We start from the raw sequence: 23,551 nt of genomic DNA, 5'->3' as shown, positions 1-23,551 counted from the left end.
ATATGTAGAAGTGAAGATATTTTAGCACATCACCATGAATATTCTATACAACAACATATGTACAATGGAGTTATCGAAATAGACTATCAGCAGCATTACCAAATCGATCACAAAATAAATGGGCTGTGGGGCCTTATCTGACACTGACCACTCAGCGAAGGTCGAGTTATCAGCAGATATCGGCGCACGAGCCATTTCGGAGCGTTTAACCATGTGTCACGTGCTGGGCTATCACGTGGAGTTATACAAGTATAACTAGTAACTAGGTACGTATACATAGTCGCACATTTGGGGAATAACCTTGGGCAATATTTCGCCTTGGTGGAAGGCCATTGTTTCGGAAGGAACCAAGACAGTGGGGTTTCATGGTACAATATATATTTTCTTGCTCAACGTAACAGTATGGACCAACTCCCAGCAATATACAAACGGAAAAACAAACCCCAATTAAACCCATTAGAACATCTCATAGCGCCAGTTAAGCTGGATCATTTCATCAGTGACACCACCCTTTTTAACCAAAGCGATTTGCGCTGGGTCTCCCGAGTCCAGGCGCCTGTTCTCGCGCAGTACGAGCCAGCGGTACGCGGTGATTGTGAATCCAAACAATATAGCAGCACCCATCAAAGTGCCAAAGGCAGCGAAGAAGTGAGGTTCACCGAAGTAGAGATATGAGGCCCAGATATTGGATGTGCCACCAATGGCATTGACCAAGGCAGAGGCCGCTGCTCGCTTGGAGACAGGTCGAGCCAAGTGTAGGTTGATTGTCTTGTATAGGAGCAGTTGAGGGCCGACGGAGGCGAAAGGAAGGATCATCATGGAGAAGTATCTGGCACCGACGTTGGTGGTTGCCATCGGAATGATGTACATAACGATCGAGATGGCAATGCAGATGAGGATGATTGGGTAGACGGTGTTCTTGCGATCGGAGTAGAACATAAGGCCGTAGTAGACGATACCGGCGAGGATGTATGGGGGTGCGGTGAGCAGCAGGCTGATGGTGCTGGAGAAGTTGAGGGAGCTGACGAGGGTAGGGAAGTAGTTGGCAATGGAGCCTTGTGTCTGGGACAGCATGTTACAGAAGATGAGAAGGATTAACTTTGGATCAGCAAGCGCTTTGGCAAAGCCTTTCAATACGCTCTCGTTCTCTGTTCCCTCTGCTGCACCGGCCTCGGACTCAATACGCCACACAGCACAGTCACGTTCAATCTGGGAGAGGATGCGGCTGTTGTGGGGAAATTCAGGCATGATACAGGCACAAATGATGCCGATGCCGACGGTGGCACTTCCCTCAATAATAAACAACCATTGCCAACCGCGAATACCGTAGTGTCCATCAAGTTGGAGGATAGCTGCGGCGAAAAGACCACCGAAGGCATTTCCGACTTGTTGAGCAATGTAGAGACCAGCAATACGCTTCCCCAGCTCCATCTTTGTGTACCAAGCCGAGAGGTAGTAGATGGCACCGGGAAAGAATACGGCCTCAGCAGCACCTAGGACAGCTCTTACAGCAAGAAGTTGACCGTAAGTCTTGACAACCGCAGTGCACGCCGATATACAACCCCAGATCGCCACGGCGACACAAATATACATGCCCGGTCGTGAAAACTTGGTGATGAGGAGGTTGCTGGGAATTTGAAAGGGGAGATAACCGACGAAGAGGATAGATACGGCCGTGGCAAATTGCTCAGTGGACATGTTCAAGTCTTCCATGATGCCCTGGAGCTTGGCCGCAGCCAAGTTCTGGCGATCGATGTAGTTCAAAATGTACAGGATACCGATGGTAGGGAGGACAAAAAGGTCAACCTTGCGGACAATCCTTTTGTTGAGGGCTTTGAACTCATCGTCACTGAGACTCTGAAGGGAGTCAGGCATCCGGTTGTACGCCGTGTCGACTTGCCCTTCAGCAGACGAGACATTGTCTTCGTCGAGGGCTAAGTCCGGGTTCTTTTTGGTGTCCATAGGGAAGGACATGAAGATGAAGTAAATCTGGTTTGCCAAGAATGCTGCAGCAGGGGAATATGAAAAAGATGTTGCACAAAGAGTGTTGCAGTCTGTGTGGTCTTTAGAATTATACTGAGCTCCCCCTCCCTATATAGTTCAACTCAGACCGTTATCTTGCCCAGTTAGCCGGGTGTCATCACGGATATCCGAGTCAACTAATGACCAGGACTCCTTTCCAAAGAATTGTGAGGCATTGATTGGTCGAGTGGCGGTCATTCGCAGACTTGATAACTTGATAAGTAGATAGATAGGAGGGTTAAGGAGCGCCCAATGGTTATCCGTCCAATTGGAATCGATTACCCCAGATGTTAGCTTTGGTTGAGATCCGGGGTACATGAGCCAGGCCTGGGAGGAGCTCTCGCAGGGCGACATGAAGTTTTTGGAGGTGCAGGCGGGGAGGTGAGGCTATCCTCCGAGATACAGAAGCGTTTTGCGGCCTTTCGAGCAAAAATACTTTCTAGACGGTCAGTTCCCCGCAATAGATTGGCCTTTTCGGGAGGGCCGCTATTACATTCTGTAGAGTGTCCGATAAGCCGACTCCGTCCATTTGCCACTAGTCACGCCGCCGGCCTCAACTACATGCGAGAGCTCTTGAAGCTTACAATTTTTTGTCAATCATTTTATTTTAGATAGATGAGGGGTTGAGGAGGGGTTGACCAAGCTATTGATACTTAAACAAGCATCTTATCGACTCTTTCTCTATATCCTACTCATAAATTCCTTCTTCAACAGACTATCTCAAACTACTGTCTCTATACCCTCTACCGACATAATGGCCTACCCTACTGCTCTCACAACCTCAATCGATAACTCTCGATTGAAACTCCTCAATAAAATCAAGGCCGGCGAGTTCCCGCTTATGACCTTCATGGCCATTCCCTCCATTCGCCAGGCCCAGATCGTTGCCCTAACTGGAGTCGACGGTATCATCATCGACTGCGAGCACGGACATATTGGCGACGATGCCATGCACAATTCTGTCGCTGCTATCTCTGCCCTTGGAGTCTCTCCGGTCATTCGCATCCGCGGCCCTGCTCACGATATTCTCAAGCGCGCCCTCGACACCGGTGCCCATGGCATCATGGTCCCTCAGATCAACAACGCCCAAGAAGCTGAACAAATTGTGGCTTCCTCCAAGTTCCCTCCCCAGGGTGTGCGCGGCCAAGGCTCAGCCTTCCCTGCTATCGGCCACGGCCTCACAACTCCCGAGTACATGAAGTCTGCCAACGAGACAATCATCACCATGATTCAAATAGAGACCCGCGCTGGTGTCGAAAACGTTGATGCTATCTGCGCTGTGCCCGGTGTTGACCTAGTGTTCATTGGTCCCAATGACCTTGCCCAGTCTCTGCTTGGATACACACCTGCACGCGGCGACGAGCCTGAGTTCGTCTCTGCTGTTGATAAGATTATTGCTGCTGCGCGCAAGCACGGCAAGTGGGCGGGTCGCATGGTCAACAATGGCGCTGCCGCTAAGGAGGCACGCGAAAGATATGATACCGTTGCCATCACTGGTGATACTAAGGCCATCCAGAACTGGTATATGGCAGAGTTCGAGGTTGCTCGCTCATGATCTTTCTGGCATGTCTTATGATACCTTTAATGTTTTTATAGATCTTCATATAAATTTTGAACTAGAAGATTCACTTTCCATTCATATCTTCCACACACGAGTTACATGGTGTGCACAGTGTATAAAAGCAGCTGATGTGAAGTTATTCCGCTGCAATAACTTCAGTCTTCTTACAAGAAGAGTGTGTGGACGACACCCAAAATGATGTCGATTGGAAAAAAACCAAAATAAAGGTAGAAACACTTGTCAAAAGTACACGAAAACATTATAGACTTCAAGTACGTAGCCAGCTTCGGAGCGCCTCCGATTGTATCTTGAAGCTATATTTGTTGAGCTTTTGTTGCGAACATGAACAGCACATATATATCCTTGCGCTTAGCACAGAGCTGGCTCCTGGATTTTAGAGTGCTTTCTCTCTTGTAAAAAATCCATCTAATCTAGGGCTGTACTCGAAAGAATACATAGGGACGATGGAGACTAGTTCAGTTGGCCATCGTTGACTGTCTGTATAAGGAGCCATCTATCTCCTCCGTGTTCTAGTTGGAAGTACCACCACTGGCTAATCACGACGCATAAAATACTCAATTTATCACAATACTCCCCGGGAAGAAGTGTTCTGAATGACAAGATCGCATCTATCAGTTACTATTTCTAAAGCAACAGCAACATTAGGACGATTGGTTTGTTGTAAAAGGTTATTCGAAATTTTTTGTCTAAATTTGTGCAATTTTCATGATGTCATAATCTAAGCCTGTGCAATACATTCAATCTCGATCACGGTTCCATTTCCAGGAGCCACAGCTTGAAGGCATGAACGGGAGGGCATAGGCTGGGGGAGGAAATCGATGTAAGCCTCGTTCATGGCGGCAAAGTCCTTCATATCTGCGAGGTAGACATTGTACTTGACAACCTGCTCAAGGGAAGAGCCAGAAAGCTCGAGAACTTCCTTTAGGTTTTGTAGAACGGTTCTCTATGCCATAAAAAAAAAGCGAAGTCAGTCAATTGCACCAATTGGACTAAATGAGATCAAGTATGTTCCTACAGTGGCTTGCTTAATCTCTCCCGTAGCAGTTTGGCCTGCACAGAAAACGAGACCGGGGACCTTGACAGCAGGGCCTGCAACCAAATGGTCAGTTGCTGTTTAAGAGCATGAGGAACGATTTTCTTGCAAAACTCACAGTTGTGAGGCTTGGTAGGGAACTTTTCGCTGGAGATAAGCTGACGAGACATTTTGGCGGATTTGTTGAATAGGGTTGGTAGAGAATTGAGTTCGAGAGTTTTCAATAGTTTGAGATTCAAAAGTAGCTATGGACCTTGTTTAAATTGCTCAAAGCTACCCCTCACATTCCTCTATCTTTGATGTCTCGCCGATCGAGAGGGGCAAACACTCATCATAATTGTGGAGGAGCATGCTCTGTAAATCTTTAAGGTCAATATTATCATTGCAGAATATAGGGGAAGTATGGGAAGTCTGGGAGGAGTGGGAGGAGTGGGAGGAGCACATGTGTGGAACTGCTGATTGCGGCCATATTGACATAAGTACTACTAGCCCGTCATTATTAGCGCAAATCTCATGAATGACGATGTGGCCGTAATCACGAGTTGCATCCCTCCCCCGTAATTTAACTTGTCAATCTTCTTCCTGTTTGGGTCTAGCGCGAACTCTGTAGTTTATGCTTAAGGATTGGCACCTGGTATTCTTCAACTAGGGCTATTTTTCACACCAAGACAGAGGAGCTCCCATCTAAGATAAGAGATCAGAAGTAAAAGAATGTGGAGAAAAGAGCAGGTAAGTATGGTTAGGATTCAAAGGAACAATACTAGCCGACTTCGATAATCCTGCTCTCCTCTATCTAACCGAATGAGGCATGTCGCATGTTACCTCCCCGGATATCGGATATACCGATAGGGTTTCACAAGTCATATCATGAGATTGTTATAAAGATATAAGACTTGATCAGATATTTGTCTTCCAAGTATTGTCTTCTCCATCGATCACAGAAACAGCTATCCTTTACAAGCAGCAAACCATGGCACCTTCAGCCCCCTTCAACCCTCCTTCTGCGGACCTTGCGGGCAAGCCTTTCGTGCCAACATGGATTCCTCCCCCGGTAACTCAGCAAAAGGAGAACTTTGCTGAGCTCAGTTCCATTGATCTTTCTTTGATGGACTCAGATGACCCTGCCGTTGTTGACGACCTTGTCCAGCGGGTCAAAATTGCTATTCGCGACGACGGGTTTCTGTTCTTGGAGAACTACGGAATCTCTCTAGAACAGGTAAGACCATTCTTTTGTATTATGACAAGACAAGTATCACTGATATCTCTTTGATTAGCTTCACCGTCAATTTTCTCTTGCCCAATATTTATACCACAATATCAGCGAAGAAGACAAGGAGCGTCTGCTGTTCAACCCTGAGACTGGTGAATGGTCCGGCTACAAGCATCCCTTTGGATTCAAGGTGAGAGAGCCGCATACCTATAGCGATTTCAACCCTTTACTGATGATACATGTTTCTCCTTCAGCGCACCCCCGGGCCCGAAGACGGAATTGAGCAGTTCAACTGGTACAAGCCTGACTGGGAGGATATCAACCGTGTGCCTAAATGCCTGCACCCCTTCATGGATGAGATTGAGGCGTTCTCGAACTACTTGACAAAGTCCGTCAACCGCCGTCTCCTCACTCTCTTCTCCCGCGTTCTCGAATTGCCCGATGACTACCTTTGGGATAATGTGCAGTCCCACGGCAGCCCAACCGGTGAGGGCTACTTCCGTCATGCACTATTCCGGCCCGTCCAGAAGAAGACCCAAGAGGCTTCCAAGGGCCTCCGTATGCACGGCCACACCGACTTTGGTCTGACCACACTCTTGTTCTCCGTTCCTGTCTCTTGCCTCCAGATCTGGGGCCGCGACGAGCAGTGGTACTACGTGCCCTACAAGCCCGGTGCTCTTGTCATTAACATCGGTGATACCCTGGAGATTGTCTCTGGTGGTCACTTCAAGGCTACGCGTCATCGTGTCTACAAGCCTCCTGTCGACCAAATTGACCAGGAGCGTCTCTCTTTGGTCCTTTTTAACAGCTCTGTTGGGGAGTTGCGCATGGGTCCTGCCTCAGGTGAGTAACTTGACTTGTATAAGAGATTTGATAAGTATTATGCTGACTTTACCCCCCAGCTTCACCTCTAATTCAACGAGAAGGTTGTATCGAAGAGCAAGGCGTCTATAAGGAGTTCAAGAACCTCACATCCCAAGGAAAGCTCGTACCCACCAACCGCCAATGGCGCGAAATCCAGATTTCCACTGCTACCGATCCTACGGACCAGATCCGCAACAGAGTTGGTGCTGATCAGGTACTCATTGACGGCAAGATCATGCATCAACGAGAGTACATGGGTGTTAAGGTTGTCCTGCCCGTCTGAATGATGCAAATGTGGACTGTGTATGGGTGTGCTGTTTTGATATGATTACCCCAGTTCTTTTAGAGGCAGATGCTGACGGACTGTACGCGAGATTGATATTCATGTAGCGTTCCAATTCGATTACTTCTTATATATATTACCACTCTGGGTACCCGGTATCTGCAAAAGCCTGAGCTCCATTCGTGATTTATTTGAATTATTGGCACACCGAGTTACTCCAACCTTGGAATCAAATACAACTGAGTTAACACAAATGCGCATATACCCATACTCCAATGCGAAACGCTCTCCTTCCACAATAACTACGAGGATTGGAAGATATCATAGACAATATGAAGGGAAACCCAATATGAACAATGTTCGAAATTGTACAACTTGAAAGATGACCAAAGACAAGCATTCAGAAGTGTCGCAGTATTTCTAGAACTGTGTGCCGAATGTACCTAGTAGCCCTTACTATCTCCAAGGTTATATTAAAATGGTGGGTAGACTTGTGCTAAAGCCTTCGAAGTTGAGACTATATTTCTGCATGATCATTCCGTCACAAGCCAAACAATCATGGGTGTTCGCAAAGAGAATGTGCCACGCATTCTTCGCATTTTCAGAGGGATTTGTAGCAAAATTTAGTATAGAGTTGAATAATAAAACCATGTAATATTACTTCTGCCCTATAAAGTACTACATAGTGGTCTATTTCAATCCTCCAGCCAACAAAAGAGTCTGACCAGTCATATAGCCAGTCTTCGCTAACATAGTAACGACATTTGCCGCTTCCTCTGGAGTTCCTAGCCGTTTGAGTGGGACACTCGCCGCCACTTCAGGGAATGCTGCTGCAGAAGAAAGCATTCCAGTATCCCCGATCATAGCCGGGGCCACATCGTTGACGCTGATATTATACTCGGCCAGACGGGTGGAGAGATTCTTCATCATACCGGTAAGACCGCCCTTGGAAGCTGCGTAGTCTAGAACAAGACGAAAGGTTAGATATTGGCTCAAATTCTTAACAGAAGCGAAAAAATGCAATAGCTCACGACATCCGTTGATACCTCCACCCTGGGCTGCAATTGAGGACATGAAGATGATGCGCCCCCATTTTTGGGCCTTCATATGCCCCACCGCTCCCTTTACCAGGATGAATGAAGCGCGAAGGTTGATATTAATAGTAAAATCAAACTCCTCAAGGGAGATATCGGACACATCGGGAATTCGCTTTCCGTATCCAGCGTTTGAGACAAGAATGTCTGGTCGTTGGCCGTGTTCAGCATCAATTTGTTGAAACATGGCCCCGATCTGATCAGAGGAACCAACATCGACCTGGTGGATTGAGATGCGAAGCTTCTGGTCGGTATTCCTGGATTGAATGTCGGCAACAATGGTATTCATCGAAGTCAAATTGGTTGAGTAGGTCAAGGCGAGATGGACTCCATGTTGTGCAAGTTGGTGTGCGCAAGCTGCACCTATGCTGAAACCGTAGAATCACTGTTAATTACTTTCTATTCGCATTTTTAAAAACCGATAGTCAATTGGAAGCTTACCCTCCCGATGCACCTGTAATTAGGGCTAGACGACCTTGTATTTGGTTGAGGGACATTTTGGGAACAAAAAGTATAGGGATCCGGGGGGATGATTGCACTGTTACACTTTTAGATACTGAATATTCTATTCAGCATCTACCCCGCTGAATTTAGAGCTTATCCAGCATGGTCACTGACCGAATGCAGGTCATCTAGATTCCCTGCATAGATCCACTGTGATAAAGAGCTCGGGAGGAGCTCCTCCCAACGTTTACCGGGTAGATAGTGGTCGATGCTCGTGTTTCATTGGGAGAATTAGTATCTAATTGAATTGATAGTCATTTTGAGGTGCGATAGTTGAATATCTTGACACATGTAGACTATCCATTATAAAATTGTAATCATTTTGAAGATGGAGGATACTTCAGATAAATCAATAGGATTTGTAACCTGAGGCATCAGAGTAAACACGTGATGAAATAATTGCTTGTTTGTGACAACTCTCGCGTTGACGTCGTGCTACAAATCCAATCCAAAGTTCCATTTCATAATCATTTCACCCCTGAATATTACTCATTCAGGAGGCTCCATCAATCTGTGACGAACGTCGATCTTCAAGTAGTACATTTACGTACTTTTCGTGCATCAGGTGCCGAGGCAGTGGCGTCCCACATGGCCGATCCACGCCATGGCTCTTACAGGGATTTGGCTAAGAACTTCCAAACGGAGCTAGATTTTGTGATTGAGCAGGGTATCTATAAACCAATATTTTTATACCATATTGTCATTATCCATGCTTTGCCCATTATAGGCCTCGTCATTCCTTCAAGCAGAGGCGGGAAATATTTTCGGAAAGTGCTGTTTGCCCTTTGCGTCGGTATTGCAATTGAAATCTTGCAGAACAGACGCGCCGTTGTTGGAGGAAATGGCTATATGCTTGGTCTGATGACAGCATGGTGGCTAATATGGACTGCTACGTTGTTTATCTTCACAAATATCGAACGTGACTTCAAGCGAATTGAACGAAAGCCTGGTGTCCAGCACCAGAAAAGTACACATTTCAACAAAAATACAAACAGCGTTGCTGAAGAGCCGCTTGATTTGAGCATTTCACTATCTGAACAACAGGATACCAATGCTTTTCTTTGGCAGTCTTACCCTCCAAAGTTTTCGCATCGCCTCGATTGGTCTGTCGGGCTGCTCTTTAACCTGAGAGGACCAGAATGGAATTGGCGAGTACCACATCTGGTTCCTCTTCCACGCTCAATTCACAGACAATTGCATTCAGGATTTTCAGAAAAGATCAATGCACAGGAAGACTCAACTTATCCCACCGGGCAAGAGAGGCTTTGGGCTGCATTTCGCAAATTCGTCATAGGATATCTTGTTTTGGATTTCTTGAAGATCATCTTAATGTCAGATCCCTATTTTCGAGGCATCGCCCCAGCAAACTCACTCTCGCCGCCACCATTCCCATTCTATTATTTCCCAGGCCTCGCAGTCCACCCCGTCCTAGCACAGCTCTGCCGCACTATATACAGCGCTGGGGCCGTCTTCTTTGCTCTCGAGGTTGTGACGTCCTTGAACCCCTTGTTCTTCCTGGGATTGTCTCTCGTATTCCCCAACGGAGCCCGGAATCTCACCGCCGCACCGCTCGGTGCTTCATGGTTGTATTCGGATGCATTCGGACCATTCGTTCAGTCGGTCCTTGATTATGGCCTGGCAGGCTGTTGGGGCCGATGGTGGCACCAGCTTTTCCGGAATGGATTCATGAACACAGCGCGCTGGATTCTCTCCCTGCTTCCCGCTAGCTTAGTGTCTCACCCGCAGTTCAGACGCGTTACGTACGTGGTGGTGGCTTTCTGTACAAGCGGCTTTGTCCATGCTTGTGGAAGCCATACCCAATTAGCAAGTACATATCCTGTGTCGGGGCCGTTTTTGTTTTTCACTTTGCAGAGTTTCGCAATTTTGGCTGAGCAGGTTTTCAAGACGGTTATCTTCCCAATATTACCCCTTGGTGGTACACCGAGATGGCTAAGACGGACAGCAAACTTCTTGTTTGTCTTTTGTTGGCTGATGGTTTCGGGTCGTTTCGTTGCGGACGATTTTGCGAGGGGAGGTCTGTGGTTGATGGAACCGGTTCCAGTTAGCCCACTGCGTGGTCTAGGATTTGGATCGCCAGGTGAAGGGTGGTGGTGTTGGAGAGATCCGTGGTTCCGATATTGGAGTGATGGTTCATATTGGGGAAGTGGCATACGGGTCTTATAGAAATAGGGAGATTATTGGATTGCTTTGGATATATTCATGGCATAAGACAAAGGAGTGCACACTGAAAGTATATGATTCAGTGCTCAGATATGAACTAATTACAATTATCCCTCCATCGTTACATCATCATCTTCTTCATCAGTGTCAGAGTCGACGTTCAGTGTGGGCAGTTCGTCATCGCTATCATCCTCTAGTGTAGCTTGGGGGGCCAAAGTAGTAGGGATCGTGGAGACTGACGCTGACACCTTAGGAGCCTCGGCTTGAGTAACTGCGAGAGCTGGCTGAGAGAACGGCTTCTGATTCGAAGTACTTGGAACAAGTTCCTCAAATCGTGCCTTTTTGACCTGAACATCCTGCTTCTGGGATGTTGGCTCCTCTGTTGTAGATTCCTCCGTGTAGGTCCGCTTTTGGAAAGTAGGAACTGGGTCTATGGCCTTCGGTTGATCTGCTTGTGGGACCTGCAGGGGCATTGCCACAGGTTGCTTCAAAAATTCAGATGTTTTAGGCGCAGCGTTATAAGCCGTATCACCCATGTCCTCGCCTTCTACTTCTTCGTCTTCATCGGCATAGGCATCAAGCTCAGGCGCAGTCATCAAAACTGGCATTCTAGGCCGGACCAGAGCCTCTACTTCCATCTGATCACCGTAGGGACGAACCAAGAAAGGGATGATACTCGAGGCTGCTCCACGGCCCTTGGCCGCTGGAACAGGGTTCAAGACGCTGGCAAGCATAGGACCTTTGTCGGTTGTCAGGATGATTGTGCGGTCCACTTCAGCCCTGACAGATGGCGGAACGAGCTCGGCAGGAATTGAAACTAGTACGGCCTGGAGAAGTGCAGATGCATTTTGCTGCAAATCCAAGAATTGAGAAGCCTGTGCCTGACGAGAGTTCTGCAATTCGGGGTTCAAAAAAGCGTCGGCATTGTTTGTCCCTTGCCCACCTTTCGACTTGGGCTTAGGATCAGAACTTGCATTGCCGGTCGAGCTGGAGTCTCCAGTCGGTGGAAGTAAATCATGGCAGCAAGCTCGCAGAACAGTTGTCAGAGATACCACGCTGTGTTTTGTCATCGCAGGTCCGTTGACGGGCACCAGGGAACGAAGTAAACCGTAGACAGCAGAACGAAGATCTTGATTGAACTTCTCACCCTTGAAAGTCCAGACGGCCTGCTCGAGGATGGTCTGTGTTACCGATGTTGCGCTGGTCTCCAATACACTAACGACGTTGGAGAGCAAGCCCATGCAAGCAATATGAATGCGAGGAAGCTCCATCCAAAGTCCCTCCCGCTCATCACGGCTGATTTCCTGGTTGAGCTGAATACCAGATTGAGATGAGTCACTGGTGAGAGGAACGGTCACAGAAGTCAGTCGGGAGGTCACATCTAGGATAGAACCCAAGGGAAGAGCGACTGCTGCAGCAGATGGCGTCGACAAGAAACCAGAGAGGATGTTCAAGAGTGCAATCAGCCTGTCCACACCTGTGTGCAGTCCTTGCCATGCTGGCAGTCCAAGGTTATTTGGACCCTCGTTGCTCATTTCTTGGCTGTAATTTGGTCGGACGTGAGTCAGGCTTCCATCGACTGACTCCCATTGCTCAATCACGGCGCGGAGAACGTGATCGGCTGTTTGGTGAATAGCCAAAATTGTTGCCTTGCAATCATCTTTCCACCCGGTGCTCGCTTGGTCCTTTGGTGCGCACTTATGAAGCGAGACAAGCAGCCGTTCGGCGGCGTCAATGACATGCTCTGGGAAGTATGCAGGCGAAGAGGAGCCAATAACCTCGGCGAGAAGAGATCGAAGCTGGGAGCTAAACGGACGGAAGATGGTGATATGTCTAGGTATCAATTCCAGCAAGGCATGCAAAACAATCTCCATGAACGGGGTGTTGGGCTTTGGCTTCCGGGTTGAGCCCGATGAAGTCTTCGTCACCGTAGAAACCAAGTTCAAAGCAGCAGTAATGAATCCTGGGAGTTGAGGAGTCGTGATTTCTCGGACAAGCGTTGGGTACTGGTAGGTGAGGTGGAAAATCCGGGTCAGTGTGATAATGCACATCTTCCTCGTAGAGATCGGATCGGGTTTCTAGAACAAAATCAATTGATTGAACTTTATGACTTCAAGTTTAGGCGTTGATTCATACTGCCAGGATTCCAATCAAACTGCGAACAATGGGCTCATATCCACGCAAAATTTCCCATTGACCAGCTTCGACCGCAGCCTTTACGAGAACAACGGCTGTCCATCTTCCCTCGACGCTACGATCCTGCAACAGACTAGCCAGTCTAGTCTTCAACTTATGTATTTGAACAGCATTCTCAGAGTCCGACTTTCCAGATCTCTGAGTTTGCGGGGCAGAGAGGAGTGCGGCGCAATCGTTCAATGAAGTTGCAAGCAATGAAGCTATCGAGGGCAATTGTTCGACCGGAGTAGTTGTTAAGCGATGCGTAATAGCTCGCAATGTAGCGGTCGACATGATGAAGACCTTTTCCGAAGAGTTCTGCGACTCAAAAATCAGGCCGACAGAAAATAGAGTTGAAGGGTCAACGAAGTAGATCTCCGCAACTTTTTTTTTTCGCTCTCAAACGCTCGGACCACCTGGGCATGTGAAGCGTGGTTAAATTACCTAGGTACCGTCACGTACGTAATCGCTCTCCACCCCTGCGGTAGACGATCATCTGCTTCAGAATGTTGTTGAAAGCTTGAATGTTCCTTTTCTCTAATTCACAACTCTCCTAAATCATGTCTGTAAGTGACCCCAGTCTTGAGTGTTCCAGGCTACTCGCTGTTCTCTATCTTCAAATCACTCGATACCATCAAGTATTTATGTTGACACGTGCAGGGAGGTAATGCCGAGAAGGGCCAGCGCTACGGTGAAGCCTTGGACCAGGCGCGGAGTCAGGGAAAGTGGGACGAAGTTCCCGAGCTCATTAGAAAAGTCACAAAACATGCTCCGCAAAAGACTTGTATGTCAGCCCTGTCTTTGTTGATCTCATCCTAACTGAGCTGTCCCAATGTAGGCATGATACAGACCGCAACAGCCGAATCTCGAGTGATTGCATATCTCCAACAACAGTCCTCCGGTGACTCTTCACTCGCGCCCACTCTCGTCGAGCTGATTCCTGCCCTGTTGGTGACTATTGAAAACAGCGACGGATCACCACAAGAATTATTACAAGCGCAGGTCTGCCTGGGATGGATCCATTGGGTTCTAAATGAACCCGGACTTTCGGTGGCGCGTCTTCCTAAGGACTTCGCGGCAACAGTCGGTAGTTTGGCTGGTGGAGGCGAAGAACCGACCGCTTGGACTGAAGTTTGTTTGGTCAAGGGATGCTATCTCAAGGGTACGTTTCCTTTGTTTTCTTTGGGATATAATTTGTGCTGGATCTGATGTATAGCCAGCAACTGCTCAATCTAACGTTGCGAGTATTGATGAGACACTCGACACATATGCGTCCTTGATCCCGTGGCTCAATAGCGGCAAATTATCGTCGATCATCACCCCTCAGTTTCTCAATTGGTCGGAATCGCTTTTGGGCAAGGGTGCTCTCTTGGCAAGTGAAGAGGCGAGCAAAGAATCATCCTACTCAGATCCGAAACATGTTGATATTGCCTTGCGATTGTTTCGACTGTGGTCGGCTCATCCTTCTGTCAAACAAGAAAACCCGGCTTTGTCAAATGTGGATGGTCCTGTGCCCGCGTCTCAGGCGTCTGTTTGGATCGGTTACTACTCATTTTTGACGACAATCCTTCAGAACGGACTCGTATATACCGGCCCCAATGATGGACCGATCCGCCCGCAGCAGGCCAGTGAATTACGCCGTGTAGAGACTATCTGCGAGGGCAGTCTTCTCTGTGAAGTCAAATTCCCTACAGCCAGCTCCCATAATTCTCAGATCGAGCAATGGGTTGAGCAGGTAGTTAGCAACTGGGAAGTCCTGTGTGGCCCTGAATGGCAAGATTCAGACCTAGGAAAAGGAGGTCAGAATGGGATTGGTCGCAATGTCTTAGATGTAAGATTGGACGCAGACCCTACCACATGTAAAGATATTGACCCTTTTGATTTCAGATCTTGTACCGGGCAGCGACAAAGACCTACCATTCCCATTTGGTACTTCGTCGTCTCTTCCATGTCCATTCTGCCTTGGCGGACTTCGATCTCGCTCTGAAGGCACTTGACTCTTATATTGAGATTGTCACTGCAGCTAAAGAAAGAGCAGAAAAGGGCGCTGAGTATGGTGAACTAGAGAAGGACGAAATATTGTTGCAGACGCTTGCTGAAGGCATCACCTTATTAAGTTGCTTTGGCTCGCTAGAAGAGGCGGAAAAAGCTCGAGATCTGACCGATATGATAAAAGAGTATACTGATAAACACAACTTGCCTCTCGCAAACGGACATGTCAATGGCAACTCTTCAGGCTCGTCAAGCCTCCCTCCCACCGTTCTGGCTTCGTCTTATCGAGCAATCGGTGTTGGTCTTGCTTGCTGGGCAAGCTGGACTCCCTTTAATGAATCACGCGACGAAATTAGGTCTGAAGCAATTGATTATCTTGAAAGGAGTCTTGCGCCTGAACTGGGATGCAGTTCGAGCTATGCTTCTCTCTATACCTTGGGGCTTCTTTTGGCCGAAAACAGAGATCTGGATACTGCGATTGGCTATATTAAATTGGCTTTGACACCAAGCGGTTCACCAACAGCAGTTTCCGATGATCTTTCCAAAGAGCGAGACCTAGTATCTCTCTGGCACCTGCTCGCCTTATTGCTTAGTGCAAAGCAAGAGTTCGAAATTGCTGGCCGTTCGTGCGAAGCTGCATTCGAGCATTTTCCACGAGAATTGTTCACGGGAAACAACCGTGACCGACGTTCATCAAGACATTCGCAGAATTCCAATCAGCGCCCGATTGTCGGCCGATTGCAAGGTAGAGAGAAAGAACGCATCATCCAAACCCGCATTACACAAATTGCCTTCATTGAGCTCCTGGAGGGCCCTGAAGCCGCTGTCAATCAAAGTTCACAGCTGTTGAGTCTTTTTGGAACTCTCTTCCAAGACCTCAATCTCGAGACTGGGGAAACTAAAGGCAAGAACGATCGTCTTGTGCCACCGAAAAGCTCAGCTGGAACTACCAAAAGCTTCCGTAGCAGTATCTTCCATCGAAACAGAGCATCTCAATTACCGGATCGAAGTACCAACCAGAGCAACGGCTTTGATTCCTCTATTCCACCCACCCCGGCCATTCCTAATGGCCATTCGACGGAAGCCCCCTCGATTCAGGTCACGGATGAAGATCTCCAAAGCCGCCAAGGAAGGCAATCGACAATTCAGCGCACAGACTCGAAGAAGGTGAAGAAGAAGCGAAGCTCCAGCTTCCATAGACATGAAAGGCCACGCGTTGAAGAGCCACCGCTCCCTAATGGAGCTGAAACATCCGCAGATATGGTCGGCATTGCAGTTTCTGGAAACACATCACCGGAGTCCACAAGCCAACCCAGCAGAGGCAAACAAACATTGCCACCGATGTCACACAACCTCAACTACAGACAAGAACCACTTCCTGTCGGTCATGAAGAACAACCTCCACAGCAGGATATTCGTCTACCAATCTGCCATCGCTTTGATTCTCCTACAAGTGCCGTCACAAAGTTTTCCTTGGTCCAATCCCAGAAACACGCTTTGGGTCTTCTGGTTAAAATCTGGCTCGTCATCGCGGGGCTCTATCGTCGGGCATCTATGTTTGACGATTCCCGCGAAGCTTGTGAGGAAGCTTCGAAACAAGCTGCACGAGTTGAAGCGATTGTTGCATCACACGAGTCCTCGGCTCGGTCTTTCAGCAAGCGTGGCTGGGGTGCTTCGAAGAGTTCTGAGGAGCTTTGGGCCGATGTCTATGCAGAACAGGGGCTTTTGTCACAGGCTCAATCACACCCTCACCGGGCAATCAAGCATTTCGAAGAAGCGCTGCTGCGTCATCAAAATCATCCAATCGCAACGATTGGACTTGCAAATCTCCTCTTGGATATTTGGGACGAGAAACTCGCCCCAGAGCTATCAAATGCTGACGTGGATCTCAACGTCTCACGTCTGTCTCTACTATCCGAGACCCCCAAGCCCATGTCTGCGAAGGCCATCTCGACCGACGATCTAAAGGTATCACGCGAGACTGTGAACGCAGGGCCTGAAGAATCACCCTTGTCTGCACAGGATGTTGAGCCAAAGCAACTCCACCGTCTTGCGGCCCGCGATCGCGCCTATGGGCTGCTCTCTGCCCTAACGAAGCTCGGTAGTTCCTGGGACAGCTCCGAAGCATGGTATGCGCTGTCGAGGGCATATGAAGCCGGCGAGCAGATTGAAAAACTCAAAGAAGTGCTGTGGTGGTGCATTGAGCTCGAGGACCGGCGCCCAATCCGCCACTGGTCCAACCTTGGCTCCGGTGTCTATGTTCTCTAATCTCTAAAGGTAAACAAAATCATGGGTGATAATATCTTCTTGTATTTACTTCATTTTCCTCCTATGGTACCGCATGTGTTTTTTTTTTTGATCTTCAACAAACAGGATACTTTGTTTATACCATGTGGGCTAGCCTTTTACTACGATTTTCGTTGAAGTGCATTTTTGGAAACAGACTTTGTTCGTGCAGTTGACATAAATCTCCTCTAATGTTCCAATTGCTTAAGCCATGCCTGAAAACCTATACCTTTGTGTCAACATCTATACCTTGCAATTCCCTACGTACCAATTCACCACCCCTACATGAGATAATACGTAGGTAGTTGACAATGTCAAAAAGCAAACATAATTCTAGCAACATATGGTGACTCAAGAGAGCAGGCGAGGGAGGTGTTTAATCCAAACTGGGATGATTGTATCAATACCCAAAAAAACAAGCACTACTGGCAAGACGTCTTTATGTACATTTCCCAAAGTTTCCAAACGAGTTAACAATGGGCCGAGAGCCAAAATGGAGAACGAGATCAATTGAACAGCACGAAAATTGAATTGACTGCTACTGCAAATAGATCTACCGAGGAGCAGCGGTGGGGGTCCAAGCAGAGATCTTGGGCCGGGTGCTGTTCGGAAAGTTAACACACAATTATGGCGAAACACAAAGAGGTCCCACACGTACGTTGAGTAGGTCTTGAACGCAGCGCGACTCTGGGTCGGGTTGGCGCGGTGATCGCGCGGCTCCCAGGGACGGAGGCCGGTCTGCATGATCTTGTCTGCGTACGGGGGCGCATCGACGAGGTAGGAGATCCAGGCGTGCCTGTGAATTATTAGTTTCATAATTTGCGAGACCATTCGTCGCCTGTGTATTGAGAAAAGAGCTTACCAGCCGGGCTCAATGTGGGATGCGTCGTATTCGGCCTCCTTGTAGTCGACCCATCGTGTTCGGACTGAGTGGGAAACAAGATTAGCTTCACGTTCCAGTAAAAATCAGCAGAATTTATAGAGCGTCCTTACGAGGCAATTCCTCGGTCATGTTCTCGAAGTATTTGTTTCCAAAGCGATCAGTTCCGATCAAAGTTCCGGCTTTGGTATCACCTGCAAGAGTATGAAATGTCAGTCAACTGCCGCGCATATACCAATTCAGTGGCAACTTACCGATGTTCTATATTACAGCAACCAGGAACCTATGTTAGCCTATGCAATTGACCTGATGTTCCGGGCGAAGCGTCCGCAATCGTACCTGCATCTGGTGGGCAGCATCCTGTATAGCGTCAGTACCACTGTCTGTATAGAAAGTAGGTCAAAAAAGAAACAAACCTTGAAGCCAACCCGGCGAAGGTTGCGCAGTGTCCTCACGATAGTCGACATCTTTGCTGGTATATAATGTGGAGCGAATGGGATGCGAGAGATTGGCGATTTGAGGTTGCAGAGGGCGGTGTTGTTTGCACTGTTTGCACTCCTTTAGGGAATTTCCCAATTAAGAAAACCGTCGACTGCACTTATTCAGAAATGTTCGGTCGCATTGGAGGTCACGCTCTTCGCTGCGCTGGACGCCCAGTGATACGACGGAGAATATATGCTCGCAGCTTTTCAGGGCAGGCTGGTGCCGGTACTGCTGCAGCATCTGCCCCTTCACCTTTAGCAGGAATCACCGCGGAGCTAGATCGCATTGCTCCCCGGTTCGAAGTACCTGCGTCTCAGATTCATATCATTGATACTCCCGCAAATTTCTATTCTACACTGAAGGTATGTACGCTTGCTTTCCCTTGTTGCGCAAAACACATTGGAGCTAATTGGGAACCACGTAGAACAAAATCCGCAATGCCCGCCGGCGCGTTTACCTCTCCACATTGTACATTGGCAAGACAGAATATGACCTCATCGAGACATTGAGCCATGCTCTCCGGGACAATCCAAAACTTAAGGTTTCGATCCTCACGGACGCTCTTCGTGGCACTCGGGAGACCCCCGATCCTTCATGTGCCTCGCTCCTCTCCACGCTGGTGGCAGAGTACGGCTCGGAGCGAGTCGACATTCGAATGTTCCATACTCCCAATTTGACGGGTCTAAGGAAGGATTGGATTCCTCGTCGTATCAACGAAGGCTGGGGCTTACAGCATATGAAGCTGTATGGAATCGACGACGAAATCATTCTGTCGGGGTAAGTTATTTTAGGTCATAGACTAAACATGCAATTCTGACCTAATTTCAGCGCAAACCTATCCGAGGAATACTTCACTAGTCGTCTCGATCGATACCATGTGTTCAGCTCGAAGGCACTTACCGAGTACTATGCCAAAATTCACCACGCTATCTGCAGTCTCAGCTTCCAAGTGCTACCAGACCCTCAAGATGAATCCAACTATGTATTGGAATGGCCTACCACGAATGGAGCCCCATCTCCTCTGGACAGTCCTCAGGATTTCATCGCATATTCTTCGACTTATCTCAGTCCGATCATCCAGGCTACTGAAAATGAGCCTGCACGTCCATCTGAAGCAAGCCAGACCTATGTATACCCTGTCTCACAATTCACATCCCTTCTGCAACCCAACGACACCTCTACCGAATTCCCCGCCGTGACCACAGTTTTGCGTCTTTTGTCCAGCTCATCGGCATTCACTGGTGCTCGTTGGCTCTTCACGGCAGGATACTTCAACATCCACCCTGTTCTCTCCTCCCTCCTGATCTCCAGTACCACTACCGCCTCGAACACTCCTTCCACCACGCAAGGCACTGTTCTGACAGCCTCGCCATGGGCAAATGGATTCTATGGCTCCTCTGGAATCTCAGGGATGCTACCAGCCGCATATACACACCTCTCGGCTCGCTTCCTTGACCGTGTTGCTGCAGCACAGGCCACCAACTCCATTCAGCTCAAAGAATGGCGCAAGGGAACTGTTGGCACGCCAGGTGGGTGGACCTACCACGCGAAAGGTCTGTGGGTTACACTGCCGCGCGAAGAACACCCCAGCCTCACTTTCGTCGGGAGCAGCAACTACACCAAGCGCAGCTACAGTCTGGACCTTGAGGTCGGTGCGCTAGTGGTAACCAACGATCAGGATCTCAAGCGCAAACTCGGTGAAGAGACCGAACGGCTTCAGAAAGACGCCAGTCCTGTCTCGAGAGATGATCTGAGACGAACTGAGCGACGTGTCGGGTGGAATGTGAGACTTTCCATGTGGATCGTGGAGAAGGTTGGTGGTGCCTTTTAATTTGTATAAACATTCAGGAATAATAGCGAAATTGTAATATATTGTGACATGCATTGAGACGATCACATCATCCAGGAACATCTCCACCTGACTCATTCATACATTTACATTAACACCGAGGCCTTACAAGATTGTCTTCATCACCGACTCCAGGTATCATTTTGAAGCTAACTCGACATGTGTATCCAAGAACTTTTTTCAAAAACATGGTACGGCTTCGATCTAGATGACACACTTCATGAATTCCGACGAGCTTCGGCTGAAGCCTCAACCCACCTCTTCCAAGCAATTCATGCTTCAAACAACCATATCAGCATCGATACCCTCAGGACTACGTACCAAGATATCTTGCGAAATGCAACGGCGGATGCGTTCACCGATGGCAGAACCTCAACCGAGTACCGACGCGAGCGGTTCGGACGTCTTCTTCAAGCACATGGGCTCGTTGATACCCTTCTACTCGACAGTCTGCTAGAGATATATCGCAATTCTTTGCGTGAAAACCTGGCCCTCAAGGAGGGTGCATTGCAGCTTTTGCAAACTCTACAGCATTTAGGGAAGAAAGTCATTGTCATTACTGAGGGGCCAACAGATGCACAGGAGTGGACTGTGCAAGAACTTGGCATACGGCCATATGTCGATATTCTTGTGACGACAAATGATATCGGCAAGTCTAAAGTAGATGGGTTGTTTGGCGTTGTACTAAAGAAGTATAATATCGCTGTTGATGATATCATTTACTTTGGTGACAATAAGATTCGCGATGTTCAGGCTGCGCGCGCAGAGGGGATTCTAGCTGTGCTTTATGATGCGAAGGAGGGTTTTCACTTGGAGGATAAAAATGCATTGCGGGTGAATTCGTGGGCGATTGTAAAAAATATACTCGTCCGTGGAGAGTAAGGATAGAACATAGAGCATCAAGACATAAACATAACTTTTGATCTAGCCATCAAGAGATATCAACCCTAACGCACGGGAATGCCAAAATAATAGAAAAATGTAAGTAAAAATCCAAACGCCATGTCATGACTGGGATATCCCATTGAGTGTCGTCTCATATGCAGTGGAAAGCTTCATCTAAGCTCTTCCGGCGACTTTACCCTTCTCGCTCCTGATACGAGCTGGGCCAAGACCTGATCGCACCTCGTCGAGCATTCTGATGCCAATGGCCTCGTTACCGTTCTTGCCACGCTTGTTCTTGGCGCCATTGCGCTTCGCCTGGGAACTGGTGTTGGGATCCCAGCTAGACAGGAAGTCGTCCATGACATTGTTGAAGTTGCTGCGGCTGTGCACTGCTTCGCCATTGCCATCGATGAGACTGGGTGCCTGGGATGATGCCATGGACATACCAGTCATGCCGGTTGCGCCAGTCATTCCACTGACCATAGACATGCTGTCATCGAACTCATCCTCCTCGTCAAGAGCATAGAGCTGCTCGACCTTGTCGAATCGGTCATCAAGGAGACGGTGACCCTCGGTACGAGCCAGTGCGGATGAGGTCATCGAGTACGCGGATGGGTTGGTCATGGCACCCTTGCGCTTCTTGCGGCGAATTGGGGTACCGCCAGCGGTGAAGACAGTCGACGCCATCGTTTGCGATGCGGCGATTGTGGGCGCAGCAGGTGCAGGGGCCTTGCCAGCCTTGGCATCTTTCTTAAACTTGGCGAACTCACTCATCCACCCTTGGTCAGTGGCCTGCATGTCGGGGGCTGGCTCGTCGGGCGCAGGCATCTCGCCAGGCTCCAAAGGCGGCTGTACAGGCCCCTTTGAGGGTTCTTCGTCAGCTGGATGCTGAATTTCTGTACTACTGGGCTGCACAGGCGCTTTCTCGGTAGCGTCTGACTCCCATCCTTCATCTTCCTCGTCATGGTCGAAAAGAGAATCCTCCCAGTCACCTTCATCCATCTCTTCCGCATTGGCGGTCAATGCGCCGAAGATATCATCATCGCCATCTTCATCCACATATGCCTCGTCCTCAAGCGCTTCGAGGGCCTCTCGCAGACGAGGGTCCATGTCCGGCTTGAAGCCAGCAATTGCGTCTGGAATGTTCTGCTGATCCTGGTAGGTGGGCTTGCGGATAAAAGACGAAGCAGTTGATCGCATATCGCCATATTGAGAGCCATAGAGACTAGGGGCACCTGAAGCGCTCTGGGCATAGGTATCCTTATCAACGAGAGAAACCTGTCGCAGCGCATCCTCCAGCTTCATGCCTCTGCCAGCTCTGCCCTTGGCCTTTTCACCCTTGGCTTCAACAAAGTATGCATCTCCAGAACCGGTGCCTAGCTCACGAAGATGCTGCATGTAATCGTAGCTGGAGTCATCGTAATAAACGCCATAGTTGGCAGCCTCGCCCTCATTCTTGCGCGCACTACCGCCATACTCGGACGTGAGATCCGAGAGATTGGGCAATGCCTTTTTCGAAGAACTCGAGGCGGAAGAAGATGCAGGCGCAGGTGCAGGAGCGGGTCCCCCAACCTGGTACAGGAAGCGGTCGTCCGCATTGGTATCGTGGATCAACGGATCATTTTGAGATCGGTGGAAGAGCTGGAACTTGCTCGCGTTCTTCTTGTCACTGTAAGATAGTTAGTTATAGCACACACACCCCGCAATTGTTAAACGTACATCCACTGTTTGGGCGGCATCTTTTTGGTTTGGTCAAAAAATGAGTATCGTTGAAAAAAAGAAAAAAGTGGGATTGATATGGTCACGTGTAGGCTTATCGCCCCTCGTTCTCCGGGGGTCCTTAGATCTTTCTAGCCTACTATGTATACTACGTATGTATACGATGATCAATAAATTTTTCTACAGGGCTTGGATTTTTTCCGAATTTCATTCCATTTGTTGAATTTCAATTTGACTTTCAATTTGACTCATTGTGCACTTTCGCTTGGAGACTTGGGTACATATGTGGTAATTGGGCTCGCTTTAGAAAGGCCCGCTCCAGGGCTTCGATAGTACTATATTGCAATATATGTACCTACGTACATATAATACAACCATATAGATATTCTTCATATATATGCTTCTGAACACTTTGTTTCTCGGCATCCAAATCATTTACCTGTACAGTAGTCTTAGAAGAACAAAAGAAATAAGAGAGAAAAAAGGCTATACTACGGCCGATAGAGGGG

At 48.4% G+C, this 23,551-nt stretch overlaps 13 protein-coding genes across 13 annotated transcripts; 6 read left to right on the top strand and 7 right to left on the bottom strand.

Moving 5' to 3' along the window:
* Positions 1-456: 456 nt before the first annotated feature.
* Positions 457-1,974, bottom strand: N7529_010995 (Major facilitator superfamily domain general substrate transporter; the record flags this gene model as incomplete). Its single annotated transcript, XM_057246521.1, has 1 exon — positions 457-1,974. One exon carries the CDS (start codon positions 1,972-1,974, stop codon positions 457-459), a length of 1,518 nt encoding a protein of 505 aa, XP_057091870.1.
* Positions 1,975-2,100: 126 nt separating this feature from the next.
* N7529_010994 (uncharacterized protein) lies at positions 2,101-2,376 on the bottom strand (the record flags this gene model as incomplete). Its single annotated transcript, XM_057246520.1, has 1 exon — positions 2,101-2,376. One exon carries the CDS (start codon positions 2,374-2,376, stop codon positions 2,101-2,103), a length of 276 nt encoding a protein of 91 aa, XP_057091869.1.
* Positions 2,377-2,776: 400 nt separating this feature from the next.
* Positions 2,777-3,577, top strand: N7529_010993 (HpcH/HpaI aldolase family protein; the record flags this gene model as incomplete). The annotated part of the gene is made up of 1 exon (XM_057246519.1): positions 2,777-3,577. The coding sequence occupies one exon, from the start codon at positions 2,777-2,779 to the stop codon at positions 3,575-3,577; it is 801 nt and encodes a 266-aa protein (XP_057091868.1).
* A 745-nt stretch (positions 3,578-4,322) lies between these two features.
* N7529_010992 (RidA family protein) lies at positions 4,323-4,807 on the bottom strand (the record flags this gene model as incomplete). Its single annotated transcript, XM_057246518.1, has 3 exons — positions 4,323-4,547; positions 4,620-4,693; positions 4,756-4,807. The coding sequence occupies 3 exons, from the start codon at positions 4,805-4,807 to the stop codon at positions 4,323-4,325; spliced, it is 351 nt and encodes a 116-aa protein (XP_057091867.1).
* Positions 4,808-5,607: 800 nt separating this feature from the next.
* On the top strand, positions 5,608-6,994 carry N7529_010991 (uncharacterized protein; the record flags this gene model as incomplete). The annotated part of the gene is made up of 4 exons (XM_057246517.1): positions 5,608-5,853; positions 5,912-6,037; positions 6,102-6,690; positions 6,750-6,994. The coding sequence occupies 4 exons, from the start codon at positions 5,608-5,610 to the stop codon at positions 6,992-6,994; spliced, it is 1,206 nt and encodes a 401-aa protein (XP_057091866.1).
* Positions 6,995-7,684: 690 nt separating this feature from the next.
* On the bottom strand, positions 7,685-8,585 carry N7529_010990 (SDR family NAD(P)-dependent oxidoreductase; the record flags this gene model as incomplete). Its single annotated transcript, XM_057246516.1, has 2 exons — positions 7,685-8,456; positions 8,530-8,585. 2 exons carry the CDS (start codon positions 8,583-8,585, stop codon positions 7,685-7,687), a joined length of 828 nt encoding a protein of 275 aa, XP_057091865.1.
* Positions 8,586-9,180: 595 nt separating this feature from the next.
* On the top strand, positions 9,181-10,776 carry N7529_010989 (wax synthase family protein; the record flags this gene model as incomplete). The annotated part of the gene is made up of 1 exon (XM_057246515.1): positions 9,181-10,776. The coding sequence occupies one exon, from the start codon at positions 9,181-9,183 to the stop codon at positions 10,774-10,776; it is 1,596 nt and encodes a 531-aa protein (XP_057091864.1).
* Positions 10,777-10,880: 104 nt separating this feature from the next.
* On the bottom strand, positions 10,881-13,242 carry N7529_010988 (RIX1/PELP1 family protein; the record flags this gene model as incomplete). The annotated part of the gene is made up of 2 exons (XM_057246514.1): positions 10,881-12,851; positions 12,910-13,242. 2 exons carry the CDS (start codon positions 13,240-13,242, stop codon positions 10,881-10,883), a joined length of 2,304 nt encoding a protein of 767 aa, XP_057091863.1.
* A 266-nt stretch (positions 13,243-13,508) lies between these two features.
* N7529_010987 (uncharacterized protein) lies at positions 13,509-17,208 on the top strand (the record flags this gene model as incomplete). Its single annotated transcript, XM_057246513.1, has 5 exons — positions 13,509-13,514; positions 13,609-13,732; positions 13,787-14,110; positions 14,169-14,779; positions 14,836-17,208. 5 exons carry the CDS (start codon positions 13,509-13,511, stop codon positions 17,206-17,208), a joined length of 3,438 nt encoding a protein of 1,145 aa, XP_057091862.1.
* A 571-nt stretch (positions 17,209-17,779) lies between these two features.
* N7529_010986 (complex I NDUFA12 subunit family protein) lies at positions 17,780-18,573 on the bottom strand (the record flags this gene model as incomplete). Its single annotated transcript, XM_057246512.1, has 7 exons — positions 17,780-17,828; positions 17,885-18,022; positions 18,089-18,152; positions 18,220-18,300; positions 18,361-18,367; positions 18,446-18,466; positions 18,523-18,573. The coding sequence occupies 7 exons, from the start codon at positions 18,571-18,573 to the stop codon at positions 17,780-17,782; spliced, it is 411 nt and encodes a 136-aa protein (XP_057091861.1).
* A 141-nt stretch (positions 18,574-18,714) lies between these two features.
* Positions 18,715-20,420, top strand: N7529_010985 (CDP-diacylglycerol--glycerol-3-phosphate 3-phosphatidyltransferase; the record flags this gene model as incomplete). The annotated part of the gene is made up of 3 exons (XM_057246511.1): positions 18,715-18,951; positions 19,014-19,366; positions 19,418-20,420. The coding sequence occupies 3 exons, from the start codon at positions 18,715-18,717 to the stop codon at positions 20,418-20,420; spliced, it is 1,593 nt and encodes a 530-aa protein (XP_057091860.1).
* Positions 20,421-20,597: 177 nt separating this feature from the next.
* Positions 20,598-21,320, top strand: N7529_010984 (HAD family hydrolase; the record flags this gene model as incomplete). The annotated part of the gene is made up of 1 exon (XM_057246510.1): positions 20,598-21,320. One exon carries the CDS (start codon positions 20,598-20,600, stop codon positions 21,318-21,320), a length of 723 nt encoding a protein of 240 aa, XP_057091859.1.
* Positions 21,321-21,497: 177 nt separating this feature from the next.
* On the bottom strand, positions 21,498-23,062 carry N7529_010983 (ribosome biogenesis protein LTV1; the record flags this gene model as incomplete). Its single annotated transcript, XM_057246509.1, has 2 exons — positions 21,498-22,992; positions 23,043-23,062. 2 exons carry the CDS (start codon positions 23,060-23,062, stop codon positions 21,498-21,500), a joined length of 1,515 nt encoding a protein of 504 aa, XP_057091858.1.
* Between the last annotated feature and the right edge of the window lie 489 nt (positions 23,063-23,551).

Source organism: Penicillium soppii (assembly GCF_028829465.1).
Source record: "Penicillium soppii strain IBT 18220 chromosome Unknown utg000010l, whole genome shotgun sequence".
NCBI classification, from domain to species: domain Eukaryota; kingdom Fungi; phylum Ascomycota; class Eurotiomycetes; order Eurotiales; family Aspergillaceae; genus Penicillium; species Penicillium soppii.
Note: the sequence above shows the minus strand (reverse complement) of the source record. Positions and strands in the feature narration are given on the sequence as shown.